Source organism: Sander lucioperca, chromosome 22, assembly GCF_008315115.2.
Source record: "Sander lucioperca isolate FBNREF2018 chromosome 22, SLUC_FBN_1.2, whole genome shotgun sequence".
NCBI lineage: Eukaryota > Metazoa > Chordata > Actinopteri > Perciformes > Percidae > Sander > Sander lucioperca.
Window position 1 is genome coordinate 12,080,655 of NC_050194.1, and position 12,955 is coordinate 12,093,609.

At 38.9% G+C, this 12,955-nt stretch overlaps 2 protein-coding genes across 4 annotated transcripts; both read right to left on the reverse strand.

Annotated features, from left to right (window-relative positions):
• Window positions 1–104: 104 nt before the first annotated feature.
• pdpk1b (3-phosphoinositide dependent protein kinase 1b) lies at window positions 105–9,374 on the reverse strand. 3 transcript variants are annotated; one of them, XR_004103651.2, is made up of 15 exons: window positions 9,174–9,374; window positions 6,819–7,109; window positions 6,560–6,602; window positions 6,313–6,450; window positions 6,031–6,175; window positions 5,823–5,920; window positions 5,603–5,678; window positions 5,404–5,472; window positions 5,084–5,180; window positions 4,722–4,895; window positions 3,967–4,184; window positions 3,698–3,755; window positions 2,562–2,714; window positions 1,406–2,420; window positions 105–1,287 (listed from the first exon to the last, which is right to left on the reverse strand). XR_004103651.2 is itself a non-coding variant. In XM_035997660.1 (15 exons), the coding sequence occupies exons 1-15, from the start codon at window positions 9,195–9,197 to the stop codon at window positions 2,307–2,309; spliced, it is 1,698 nt and encodes a 565-aa protein (XP_035853553.1). In that variant the 5' UTR covers window positions 9,198–9,374; the 3' UTR covers window positions 105–2,306. The 3 variants fall into 3 exon arrangements, 2 of the variants coding, with proteins under 2 accessions (XP_035853553.1, XP_031147231.1); XM_035997660.1 differs by adding an exon at window positions 4,486–4,521 and having other exon boundaries at window positions 105–2,420; window positions 3,967–4,148; XM_031291371.2 differs by having other exon boundaries at window positions 105–2,420.
• A 244-nt stretch (window positions 9,375–9,618) lies between these two features.
• tsr3 (TSR3 ribosome maturation factor) lies at window positions 9,619–12,922 on the reverse strand. Its single transcript, XM_031291374.2, has 6 exons — window positions 12,490–12,922; window positions 11,488–11,698; window positions 10,849–11,042; window positions 10,559–10,726; window positions 10,358–10,412; window positions 9,619–9,980 (listed from the first exon to the last, which is right to left on the reverse strand). The coding sequence occupies exons 1-6, from the start codon at window positions 12,608–12,610 to the stop codon at window positions 9,806–9,808; spliced, it is 924 nt and encodes a 307-aa protein (XP_031147234.1). The 5' UTR covers window positions 12,611–12,922; the 3' UTR covers window positions 9,619–9,805.
• Between the last annotated feature and the right edge of the window lie 33 nt (window positions 12,923–12,955).

The window sequence follows — 12,955 nt, forward strand, 5'->3', positions numbered from 1 at the left end:
TCATATTTACAGTACAGTATTGCATGCTTTAACATACTCGAGACCAACCAGCTTTAGGTTGTCTGCAATAAAATATATATCAAAGTAATTTTCACGACACAAAATCACTGATAATGGGCCGGTCTTTATTTACATGCTGCAAAATGCGAGATGCCATTGCCACTGAATGCTGCTGCCTCCACTGTGTCATGACTGTGGTCGTTAACAGAAGACAGGACACATGGCTTTATTTGTATGCCTAAATCCCTACATGCTTTAATTACTGGACTACCAAGCATTAAGTGGAAAATTCATCATTCAACATCTACTGACCTAGCGCACAAATAATCAGAGAGAGAATGAACAGATTCATTAAATTATCAGAATATGATTAAATCACTGAGCAAATAGAAAATGTATGATATAGTAAGAAAAAAGCTGTAAAATATTATAGTTTACAATAATTATTCACATTCAAAGGCTTTACATCTCAATACATACACAACATGGCCCCTGAACATGACTTCAATCCAAATATGATTCATATATTAGAATTTAAATAACACAGAATGAACTAGAGGCTAAACAACAGCCATCAAATAACCTTATACAAGAATAAAAATACAAAAACTGTATTCTAATATCATTGCATTACTTGCTTCAGATTTTAATAATACATCATCTGTACATCACAGTTCTAGTCAGTTACAAGCCAGGTAGAGTATTCCATACACAATGTAACCGACTGCCATCGACTTGATTCAAACAATTTTCCTCACTAGAGGAAAACACTTCTCTAGTGCTTCCTCAACTTTATAGACAGATACAGCAATTTCATCGGTTATTTGGATCAGATAGATATCTTTTAACTGACATCCAACCACATCGAGCCCTGGGCCCCAGGGCCAGAGGGTCCTATTCACCTATACTCCAGTCACACACTGCACACACAGACTCAGCTGAAGGAAGAGGACCTTTGGAAAGGACCTTAAGGTAATATGTCAAAAATTAAAAGCATTATGATAATACATATTGCTAAAACAAGAGCACAAGTTAAATCAATCGCTTTAATTTCTATTGGGCCAAATGTCAAAATGAAAAAAAAAAAAAAAATGAAAAAAAATACGGGCCAATGAACCCGATGAGGCAGTTCTGCCATCTTGTCCAGGGACAACAGCTTTACTGTGATTGCTTCAGAGAATGATAGTATGTGTATGTATCACTGTTGAAGGTTTTCTGTTCAGCATAGGGTGGTCAGCACATAAGATTTAGTTTTCAATAGGACGTACTGAAGATGAGCCGACTATCCTACCGAAAAAGAAATTGAAGAATTCACACCACAAAGAAATAGCCAGTGAATGGTACAGAACAGCCAAATCATCCAATAATATTTGCTATGGTTGCCAATGCAGTCAAAAATACCCACCTTTAAACTTGATAAAACTATATCTCCAGTGCCCTGGGAGAGAGAAGCGGACAAGGCTGAGCTACAAACCTGGCCATGCAGGAAAGATAAGCAAGTTATGATTAGGAAGTTCAAGCTAGTGGCATGTTTACCCGCCCCTTTAGCAATACATCCTCAGTAACACCTATGGAAGGCTCACACTTATACAGAGACTGATTCAGACCCATGTCTCACTGCAGACTGGCACTCTGCTTTGTTACATTGAGACCTTAATTGAACTTCAATAAACAAGTACCAAGAGACTAAAAAAACTCAAATACTGTGGGAACATTTGGGCGTAGACAAAAATATATATAGGATTTGAGTTTGATAAACGTGAGACTGAATCAGCTTACAGTATCAGTTACAACTATGGAGTATATGCTCTAGAGGTGGGGCCTGACAACAGCTTGCACGTACGATGTAAGATTAGGATATGGTTTAATTAAAATATCAGGATAGGCTCTGGTTCACAAAAGCTAGATTTTGTGTTATGGTATCATTGAAGCAGGAAACCAGTCCTTGCATTTGAGATAGTCCTAGCGGTACCCAAGCTTGCATCACTCTACAGGACAAGCTTGACCTTTTCTTCCCCCTTGCAGAATGTACAAAAAGCAGATGTGCATGGTGGCAGTCTTATCATCCATACATGGAAAAATGCAATAGAAGCCTCACAGAGAGCACAAAGAACAAGCAAAGCAACCCTGAATCCAAAGTTGTATTTCTCCCATGGTTCTACTCAGGAAAACAAACAAGGTCTAGATGCCAGCGTCTCTAAGAGTTTGTTTACATTGCGGTGATGAAGGGCACTAAAGAGGGTGTTACTCTGCTCAGTGATTGGCCTCAGAGCTAAAGAGGAGTGGCCACATGAGGAACTGTGCTCCTATAGGCCAGGGTTTTGGTGCTTTTGATAGATCTTTCTCCACACTTCCTGGATCTTCTTGCACCATCTGTCAGCATTTCCGCTGGGGTCCATCAAATAGTAAGTTCGGTTAGGCTGCAAACATCACAGAAAATAAAAAATAAAAAAACAATTAAAAAAGTAAACCACATTTGAGGAGAAACCGTAATCAGTGGGCAAGTATCAACATGCTGCTGGAGGAAAATGCTGGACAGACAGAGATAAATAGTCATGTACCGTATGAACAAAGAAGGTTTTGAAGTTCTTGGCCTCAGGGCGTAGCTCTAGGGACCAAGGAATCTCCCCTTTCAGGACCTTGTTTACAGGATCCACGTAGTACAGGTGTGGTCCTTCAGTAAGAAGCAGCTGTCTCCGTCTAGCAAACAGACCCTGCAATGGAATGCCACGTCTCGAGACATTAGTTCACCAACAGAGGGGGCTGTGAGGCCAATGAGACCTTCCTCAGCACAGCAGGGAATTCCCCTTTACATCCTATGCTAACAGTCAGAGCAATACTATGGGAGGTGACTTCATTTATGCTGAGTCATAAAGAAAAGAAAAGAAGGAAGAAAGAAAGAAAACCTGTTCATATTTTACTACAAAACACAGCTACTGTATAGTCTGGCTGGCAGAAAAATCTTCATCTATATAAAGATTTAACTTAAAAAAGGTTTAAAATACCAATATCATTTTTAAATATATAATAGGGCTTTTCAATTTTGGGATTTTTTGTTTTTAGAAGGACCGTTCATAACGCTAATGCTCTAGTGAGGCACTGGGTGGCTAAGCATTCATTCACAAACACTGCGTCGGTCATCACTTGTCAGACAGTCCAGCAAAAACGCAGGTCTTTCCATTTATTTTGAATGCCTGCAGCAGAAAGTTAAGACCGATTCAACTTTTGGAGAAAAGCAAACCGACGTCACCCTGCGGTGGACAATCATGTAACCGGAGATCAGACTCATCAGTCCATATCGCGCCGTGAGAGTCCCATTAACGTTACTGTAAACAGGAAACATCACTGCCGCTATCGCTGCAACAAAAAAGTTTGAAACACTATGAAGGTAAAAAAAAAAAAACAGTTCAAAAAGCACTGAACTGCAGAGGAGTTTGTGTAACAATAGGTGACTGTGTCCTGCAACAACAAAGCAAAGTCGCGTCAACTCTCACTTTATCTTTTTTCTTTTTCTCCGCTGCCTTCACGTGCTGCCTTCACGTGCGGTCAACCCCGTCCCTGCTGCTGCCGAAGCTTTGAATATTCGCTGGAAGCTCAAAAAATGGTATTCTGTACAGCCCTAATATATAATAACTATACAACACAATACATATACATATTATAAAAACCTCAATTATATGGCCTAGAATTCACACACCTTTCGTTTATCCACTGGGCCCATCTTCAGGATCAGGTTATTCTCCACAAACTGGTGCCTGTGTAAATAAGCAACAGCAGATTACTGGCACCCACTCCCTTTCACTCATTCATTTTTCCTCAACAAATTAACATTATAATCTAATTGTTTTCCACATTTCTAAGATATGAGCCAGACTTTAATACAAGCATGATTCAGATTTAAATAAAACAATGAACAGCACTTTAATACACAAAGATTAACAGGTTGAAACATTGGAGGGGGTTTACCATGGGTTTCCAATGGTCTGTTTGTCCAGCAATAGCTGCTTCTCTTCTTCAGTGAACTGCAGGTCCAGCTCAAAAGAGTTATTGTCCAGGTCGTGGATGTACTGTTCAATGTTGCTGCTGGACCTCTGTGGGGGTGTGGATTCATGTGGTGACAGGGAGTGTGATGAGCTGGACTGGGCCACCTGCATGTTGCTGAACTGGCTCAGGAGGTCATCGTACTGAGATTGGAAATGAGACACCGTCAGACACTGCCTACCAAGAGCCTGGGTCTGTCCGAGGTTTCTCCCTAAAAGGAGGTTTTCCTCACCACTCGAGGTTTCTGCCTAAAAGGGGGTTTTTCCTCGCCACTGTCGCACTAAATGCATGCTCTTGGGGGAATTACTGGAATGGTTGGGTCTTTGTAAATCATAGGAGTGTGGTCTAGACCTACTCTATCTGTAAAGTGTCTTGAGATAACTCTTGTTATGATTTGATACTATAAATACAATTGAATTGAATTGATGAGCTGGACTAGGCCACCTGCATGTTGCTGAACTGGCTCAGGAGGTCATCGTACTGAGATTGAAAATGAGACAATAAGAGAAAAAGTATAGTGATGTTTGGCTGTAGATTTGTGGTTTGTTCAGGGTTTGGGGGGAAATTGATTTCTCAACAAGGCAAAAAGTTAGGTGTGACCTCAGTTTTCCCATGAATAAGCAAACAACGGAGAAAAAAAAAAAAAAAAAAGAGACCTAGACCGTAATAAAATATCTTACGTTTCCATAGCAGTCCTCATCATCCTCAGACATCGCTGGCAGGTAGGGGGTGAGCTTGGGGGGTGTCTGTAGGTGTAGGTCACTCCAGGAGATAATGTCGAAGAAGGGGTGCCGCCTCAAAGGGTCGTACCCTCCCATCTCTTCACACCCAATCCGCTTCGAAGGGTCCAGTGACTAAGGGGAAAAACAGAAACAGATGAAACATGTGTTTCCATTCACTAGAAATGCACTGCCCTGTAAATAACCAACACCAGCTGACCACCAAATATACAGTACATTAATTCATTAATTAATGTCCCCAAAGATATAAGAAGCATTTAATTGTATCTTACATATATGAATCATGGTTCTTGATCACCTACCAAAAGCTGTTTGACAAGATCCTTGGCTTTGGGAAAGAATTTCTCTGGGAATTCATACTCCAGCTTTATTATCTTCTGGAATATTAGGTACTCATTTCTACAATGAATGAAACAAGAGAAAAAAACAAAAACATACTGTTAGGGATATGTCTGCTAGAGCAATATTGCTGGGGCAAGGTTGTTTATTACGCCTAGCATTTTTTGCACTTATAACATTTAACTTCAATGGTAAAATAGAAATACTACATGATCAGCCATTATTGAAGCATGAAATAATGACAATTACCGGGGTGTGACAACAACATCCCCTTGGTACTTACCCAGCTCTGAACGGTGGTAAACCAGCCACCAGCTGATAGATAATACATCCCAAGGCCCAGAGGTCAGAGCTAAAAAAAAAAAAAAGGAAAACAGATAGAGGAATAAAGTTACAAATGTGATGCCACCCTTATCTGACAAACATAAAAACAGACCAATGATTAGCACATGTATCAGTTGCATGATGTCCAAACCTCATACCTCTTGCAGGCTGATTTCTCCGTTAGCAGCTCTGGAGACACATACTGTGCTGTTCCGACAAAGGAGTTTGCTCTCGCTGCCAAACGATGCAAACAAATGGTAAAAAGACTTTTATAACTTCATACTGCTTACAGAAAGTAAAATGCTACATGTGTGTCACTAATACAGTTGTTGTACTTTATGCTGAGAAGTACAAGTAAAATCAGGATTTTGGTTGTACCTTGTTTACTGTCTGATGATAACTGTTTTGCAGTCCCAAAATCTGTTATCTGGATGTGCATCTCTTCACTCAGAAGAATATTCTCTGGTTTCAGATCTCTGAAATGAGATGAACCACTTGTAATTTATGGGGATAATAAACATTTGACAGACTTTGAAAATTATATAACGAAAAAAGCAAAAAGGATCAAACAAACAGAAAGTCTTACCTGTGTATTATCCCCTTATTGTGTAAGTATTCTAGAGCGCAAACTATTTCAGCTGAGTAGAATCTAGTACAGGTCTCATCAAAAGAACCAATTTTGCGAATGTATTTCAGGAGCTCTCCATTCTTAGCGTAGCTGAGACCAAAATCTAAGAAAGCCAGTTAAGGAATAATATGACTACTAGAAATCAATTGTTAAAAAATACCATCTAAAAATGTTTTTGACACAAAACGACTATTAAGTGTTCAATATACCACATGCCTTGACAAACCCGTTAAAGGATACACAATTTCTCATCATCTTGAAATGTGAAGTACAGCTTGACGAAGAATGGGTGATCTAGATTTGACATCAAATCCCTTTCTCTTTTCACGTACTGGGCTTTGTTCTCCTTCATAATATGGCGCTTCTCTAAAATCTTAACTGGAGGAGAGAAAAGAAAATGTCAGGATATAATAGTATAAATACACCCAGTAACCTTTCCATCTTGATAATAAAGTATCATTCACCAAGCTGGTGCATTATTACTTACTTGCATATTCTTTTGCTGTTACCTGCTCTCTTGCCAGGACAACCTTATGATAAAAGAACAGAAAAAAAACATAACATGGCATGTTAGTTTCTTGACAGACTTTGGGAGAAAATCTTGTAATTCTTAGGGCCTGTTCTGTCAATTCCCCTCAAATGAACTGAGGATGACTCATCAAAGTGCATTAATCAAAAGATTGCTAGCATGTAGCAACATCTACCCAGGTATGATTCAAAAGCTAAGTGGAATGCAAGTTACATACCGTCGAGAAGGAGCCTTCTCCCAGTATCTTGCCAAATCTGAAGTCCTCTGGCTTCTTCTTACGCGGCTGAGGGGCCTGGACAGCCGGCTGTGTGCGGAGGTCTGAGCCCTGGCTGCCGGCAGACGCTCCTACAGCACGGGCCTCTGAGGCTGAGCCCTCCATGCTGGGACAGAGGCTACTGCTTGCGCCTGGGATAGCAAGTGGCGAGCAGGAGTCAGGGTGGTTTCTTACCATTGATGGATGCGAACAGGAACAGATGACAACGCTGGGCTGAATGGGCACAACATCATACTGCAACAGGAGAGGTAATATTGAGAATATATCAGTCAGCAGGGTAATGCTGTTGTAGTTCTTGTTTGTTTAAAAAAAGAAAAGAAAAAAGAAGCAATGTCCATGTGTGGTTTAAATAGTGTATCTTCTCTTGAGAAATATGGGAGACCTAAGTCTAAAGCGGTCAAAATACACCAAAAAACTACTACTGAATCATCCATCCATTGTGACTAACAATCGATATGCTGACAAGTTTAGGCCAACCATATCAGGCACCATATGAATGCTGGTAATACAATATTACAATATAATAACAACAACAACAACAACAACCTCCAATATCAATTTGCATTTGATCATCATTTGAACTGGGATTTTTAAGTATTTTTCCCATCATTCTGTAAGCAAACAGAATTAGTAATTTGTTTTTTACAGTGCATCATAAATAATTTCCTGAAACATCCCTTAAATGGGATGACACAAACAGCAAAACATATATTGCCTAGCCCAAATTAATATATACAATTTGTTGCATTTTCTGGTCATGCAGACTGTATAATGAAGGCAATATAATGTCATACAAAACGAGCAATTACCCAACCTTTTTTTTTTTCTTCAGCAGATGTGTATAAAACACTAGAAGAGATGGGGCTTAGAAGATCTGGATCATATAGAGTAGATGCACCTTTCAAGGGTGTCAACTTAAATATACTACACCTAATACTCCTGGTAGGACATTAACTTAAAAAATATACAATTTCAAGTGAGACCACTGAGGAGCAAAGTCTAGAATTGATAAGGACATGCAACGAATATTGGAGAAGCCGATTCTGAGCCTGGTGGTTGCCCCCTCAATTGTTAAAGTTGTGAAAACTGTCAAAGTTACTGCTTTCATGTGACAGCTGTAACGTTTCTTAGTACTACAGCTGAAATTAACACATCTAATTTGTATGCACATGATCAAACTGACATGGCAGCTAACGCGAACAAACACTGACGATAAACCCACCAAATGATCGTTGAGGGTTCAAAGACTAGCTACATACAGCGACAAGTTGTGCTTCCCAACAAACTGTTTGGTGCTTGTACCAATGAAAGTTATTTTTAACTTACTGAACTACTGTAACACTCAGTGCTGATGTTGTTCAGTTTACAGCTCAGTTAACGTTAGTTAGTTCAGTTGGCCTAGCTTCTTCTCATTCAAAACCAAGGTGTGGCCATTTAGCTGCCTTATCCGGACTTGACTGTATGGTTGCCAACTAGTCGTATAACTATCTACTGATCCGTTATTGTTGGTCAACCATGTAATGGTTGATAGAAACGTCAGCTAACGTTAACCTAACCCTGTGTACTTGGGTAACAACAGGCCTGTGAGAACTTTCTTTGCTAACTAGCAACTGCTAGCAAGCTAACGTTAGCTCCTGCTGCCTTGTCAAATGATGCCGGCCATCACTGACAGCGAGTTATAAACTTAACGCTAACAGCCAGTCAATTAGCTAGCTAGCTAACGTTAGCAAGCCAGGTAACATAAGCAACTTCAAAAGCCGTATGCCATTTTCACATAACTTTAATTAGTAATGTTCAAAGTTAGTGCGCCGACATTGATATATAAATTTGAGAGTTAATGGGTTGACAATCGAACAACAAAACGTTAACCTTAAAAAGCTATCTTATATGCAATAAAGCTAATGTTAAATCGTTAGCAAGCAGGAGCAGCGTCCGAAAGCGCGAACATGTTTAGCTAGCTAGCTAAAGTCAGCCAACAGATAACGTTAACGATACTGCCCATGCATCCTGTAAAACTAAGAACAAGCACTAGTAAATGCTAAAACAACACCACATAATTCAAAGAACCCTTTATAATGATTGGTCAACTCCGATTAAGGTAGCAAACATTAGGTGTTGTGTTAGCCAACTTAGCGAGCTAACGTTGCTAGTGAGTCGTAACGTTAAACGATCTCTTGCGGCTAGCACAGCTCTTTAGATGAAGGCCCGACGTAACTATTTGTTGTCAAACAGCCGCCACACTGTACATTTTGAGCACCGGCTTCGAACTGTTATTCGTGTTAAAGTTGCAACACTTACCAGCTGACTTGTAGCTCTTGCCATGGGAGTTTTCCACCAGTATTTATTTGGAATAAAATAATTAGAGAAGCTCCAGTAATGGCTGCCTCTGCGCCTTCATTTTCGAGTTGTGACGTCGTTCCACAACAATGTTACCGCAGGACAGCAGAGGAGAGTCCCGCTGTGTCCGCCCCCTCGCCACATTTACAACCTACTGAACTTCATCTTACTGATAGGGATTGACGGCAGCAGTTGTGGATATTCAAATACCGCAGTTAATGTGGCCTACAAACTATCTTTTCGCCAGTCTGTTTTAGATTCACTAATGATGCTGGGTAGAGATATTTATCTACAGGTCTTTTATACAATTTTAACTTGTAAGGCTGCTTCAACTTATGTGTATAAGCCCACAAGTCTGCGTTTATCCATCAAACCATGTGTATCCCAACATATACCTTAAACTGAATGAAGGTTGCAAATATTCATTTATTTAGTCTGTTTACATAAAACAAACACACAACAAACATTTTCAAACATTTTTGATACTAGTACAAAACTAAGTCCCAAATAGCCTTCAAGTTACGTGAGTGAGTTTTGAAAAAGTTTTGCCAGTCCTTGAAGTAAAAAACGAAAATCCATAGTTAAGATATGCTTTATTGTGATGACTTTGATAAAGTTTGTTCCTCTTCTTCTTTATCATCATCATCATCATGATGATGTGGGACTGTTCTTGACTCATTGTTGCATTCTGTTTTTTCATCCTCTTCTTCATCTTCGTTATCCTCTGAGGTGTCCGTATCCTCACTAGAATCATCATCTTCGGGTGCACTTAATACAGAAATGAGAGTTTGAAGAACTTAGTAACCATACCCATGGAAAACTAACTGGGAATGTACAGATTTGTTTTAGGAATATTTGGTATAGCCAAGCAATAGGACCTACTGGCTTTAAGTTTTTTTTCAATTTTAGCTGACGGTTTTCTTTCCATTACAAATTCAAATTTTTATAAAGTGACATATAGGAGGGAAAAAAATGCTGATTCTATAAATTGACCACCTGTCCACAGAAAAATGACTGGCTCAGTAATAATTTATTAATCATATGTATCACTACAAGGTTTGAAAACAAACAGTGCGTCTAAGGGGGGTAATTACCTCACTCTGATTATAAATGTAATGCCCTCATGAGCAATATTAATTGCTTACCACAGACGTCTGTTGAGATTCCTACATTCTACTCCTGAGTTAACATCAAATGGATCTGTGAACAATATAGATGATTAGCTTTCGTTAAAAAGAAAATTGCTTCAACAATAGATCTTAACACTGCAACAAAATACATCCTTGTCACATGTAGGGAAAACACTAAATCGGAGCCCATGTTTATTTCTCTCTCCCCCATTTTACCAAACTCCTCCTCCTCTGGTTTAGACGTGAGATATTCCTTTTCTACACAGAGCAGCTCTTCCTCTGACAGGCATGCAGCATAGCGGTCCAGCAGAACTTTATTGAGATCCAGGAACACTCTCCCCCACTTGAATTTATTCAACAAGAGCATTGCGAGTTCTTCAAAACCTGCAAAATCGGATACAGTGTGTTACGCGTTACAATGAAGTAACTTGTAACAGGATACAAAAAAAGAAATCAGGAAGACAATACAGTACATAATTCCTGAATAGCTAAAGCTAAGGCCTTACCAACAATGCAGAACGTGGCAGCAAAAGCCTCAACACAGGATAACTTGCAAGGCTTGCCGTAGTTGACGGGGTTTGCAGCTACGAGGTATGGCAGTAACCTGGGGTGAGTTCCGACCATCTTATTGAAGGGAGTCTCCTCCAGTTTAGCCCAGGAACAATCGATCACTGCTAACCCATTTTGGGCCACAATCTCTCTGTGCATAAAAGTCCATACAAAAACTTATTTTATTCACATTTTACATTATCATTTGATCACAATAAGAGAGATTTATTAAAGACAATTCAAACAAAACATTTGTTATGGTATTATGGTAATATAATTTTGCTATAAAATAAAAAAATAGTAAACAATTAACATTTACAAGTTGGGCCTATATATACAGTATACATTTCTTTTTTTTTTTTTCTTTTTTTTTTTTAAAATGGTAAAATAAGGTTTGTATCTTTGTTTCATTTCATTATGAAATATGCTTTTTTGGCTGTTAATCAGACATAAAACATCTTAAGATCAAACTTTATAGATTAAATTATTAACTGATTAATCTAAAACTTGAGTTATATGTGGCATAAGATAAGCCATAACTGGCTTATCTTATGAATCTTCATGATGTGTTATAATGGAAAAAAAAAAATGCACACCTGTCTGCTGGGGTCACATACTTTGTGCCCATCGGACTCAGTATGAGTCCATTAAATCTCTGATTGAGGCGCAGGTTGCGTACAAAGCCCTTGCGTACCAACTTTCTGCCAGTACAACGTTTGGGATCACAGTGACCCAACTCCCACATGGCAAGTGGACAAGGCAGTTTCACCTGAGAGGCCTCTGCTCCCTCCTCTGGGTGGAAACTGGCTGAAAAACACAGTGGCAGAGGACAAAGTGTACATTATGATGAAAGTGTACAATATGATGCGAGTGTGAGCACTCTTACTCAACTAACTTACAAGTACTCTTTCAGGGTTGTTTTTTTTGCACCTTTTCCTCAATGACATAGATGTACAACCAATTCATTGCTATTTACTTACTATACAATACTGTGGCATAATTTAACAGAGGTGGTGTGTTTTCATATGTTAAATCAGCACATTTGCAAAGAACATGAACAAGCCAACATTGTTTCAATCATTAAATCATAACCTTAAGAAGTTAATGCTGCAACATCTTATGGCCCAATACAAAAATACAGCAATGTCATGTAAACCCTGTAATTCTCTTTAGATTCTTGGGTACATCTGTCCTTCCTATTAATATTTAATTATGTATTTATTTATATATTTATTTATTTAGAAAGATAGACAGATAGATAGCAAAAGAGAAACAATTGCAAAAAAAAAAAAAAAAAAAAAAATACTTACAATACTACAAACTTAGCAATACTTTTCGACAATAGCTTAGAAAAATGACAGAATTTTTACTGTACATGCAGGTGTAATGATGTGAGGTGGACGTAGTGCAATTACGTAAAATTAAATTAGTCCAGTTATGGGTCAGCTAATTTTAAAGGGGATGAAAGGTGTATAGACAGGATAACTATTGTTCTTTCTTTGTTAAATCTCGGTCTTGTAGCCCAGATGTAAAATATGAGGCAAGCACAAAACAGTTGAAACATAATTTTGGATTATAACTAGTCAATTCATTATTACCTTGAAAAGCAGTGTGCATTTCTTCTGTAAAGGCCTCTACGGATTTCCCCTTCATTTTATGCCTTTTTTCTTTGCCCTTGTTGTCAGGGCGCACAAACTTGTCCTGTTTCTTACGTCCCATGTTGCAACCAGTGGACAGCTAGTTAGCTACTGTCAGATTACAGCCTGCATTAAAACTAACCAGCATCTGTTTACGGGATTTAGCTACTCTACCATTAGCTAGCTACCTAACGTTAGATAGAAAGCATACTGGCCAGTATGTCTAAAGTATTTAAACTACGCGTACACCATTCACAACGTCAAATAGGTTGTCACAATACAATTGGTATTCGCCTGCGTTTATCCTGCGCTGTTTTTTACACCATTTAAAATACAGTTTAGTTAGCTTTTGCTACTTTTACTGTATCGTGGAAAGCACGTCGTCGCCCAAGACGTAAACTGCGCATGCTCTAGTCTTATTTTGATC

Bases quoted from the DNA above. Each gene is read 5' to 3' on its own strand.
- pdpk1b (XM_031291371.2), bottom strand. From the start codon at position 9,197: ATGGCAAGAGCTACAAGTCAGCTG. The intron at 6,451-6,559 runs GTAAGTAATAAT...TCTCTCCTCCAG, and splicing joins AACAGCAAAAGAATATGCAA to TTAAGATTTTAGAGAAGCGC. The intron at 2,421-2,561 runs GTACATGACTAT...TGATGTTTGCAG, and splicing joins AAACCTTCTTTGTTCATACG to CCTAACCGAACTTACTATTT.
- tsr3 (XM_031291374.2), bottom strand. From the start codon at position 12,610: ATGGGACGTAAGAAACAGGACAAGTTTGTGCGCCCTGACAACAAGGGC. The intron at 11,699-12,489 runs GTAATAATGAAT...TGTGTTTTTCAG, and splicing joins AATGCACACTGCTTTTCAAG to CCAGTTTCCACCCAGAGGAG. The intron at 11,043-11,487 runs GTGTGCATTTTT...TTTTATGCACAG, and splicing joins TATGTGACCCCAGCAGACAG to AGAGATTGTGGCCCAAAATG.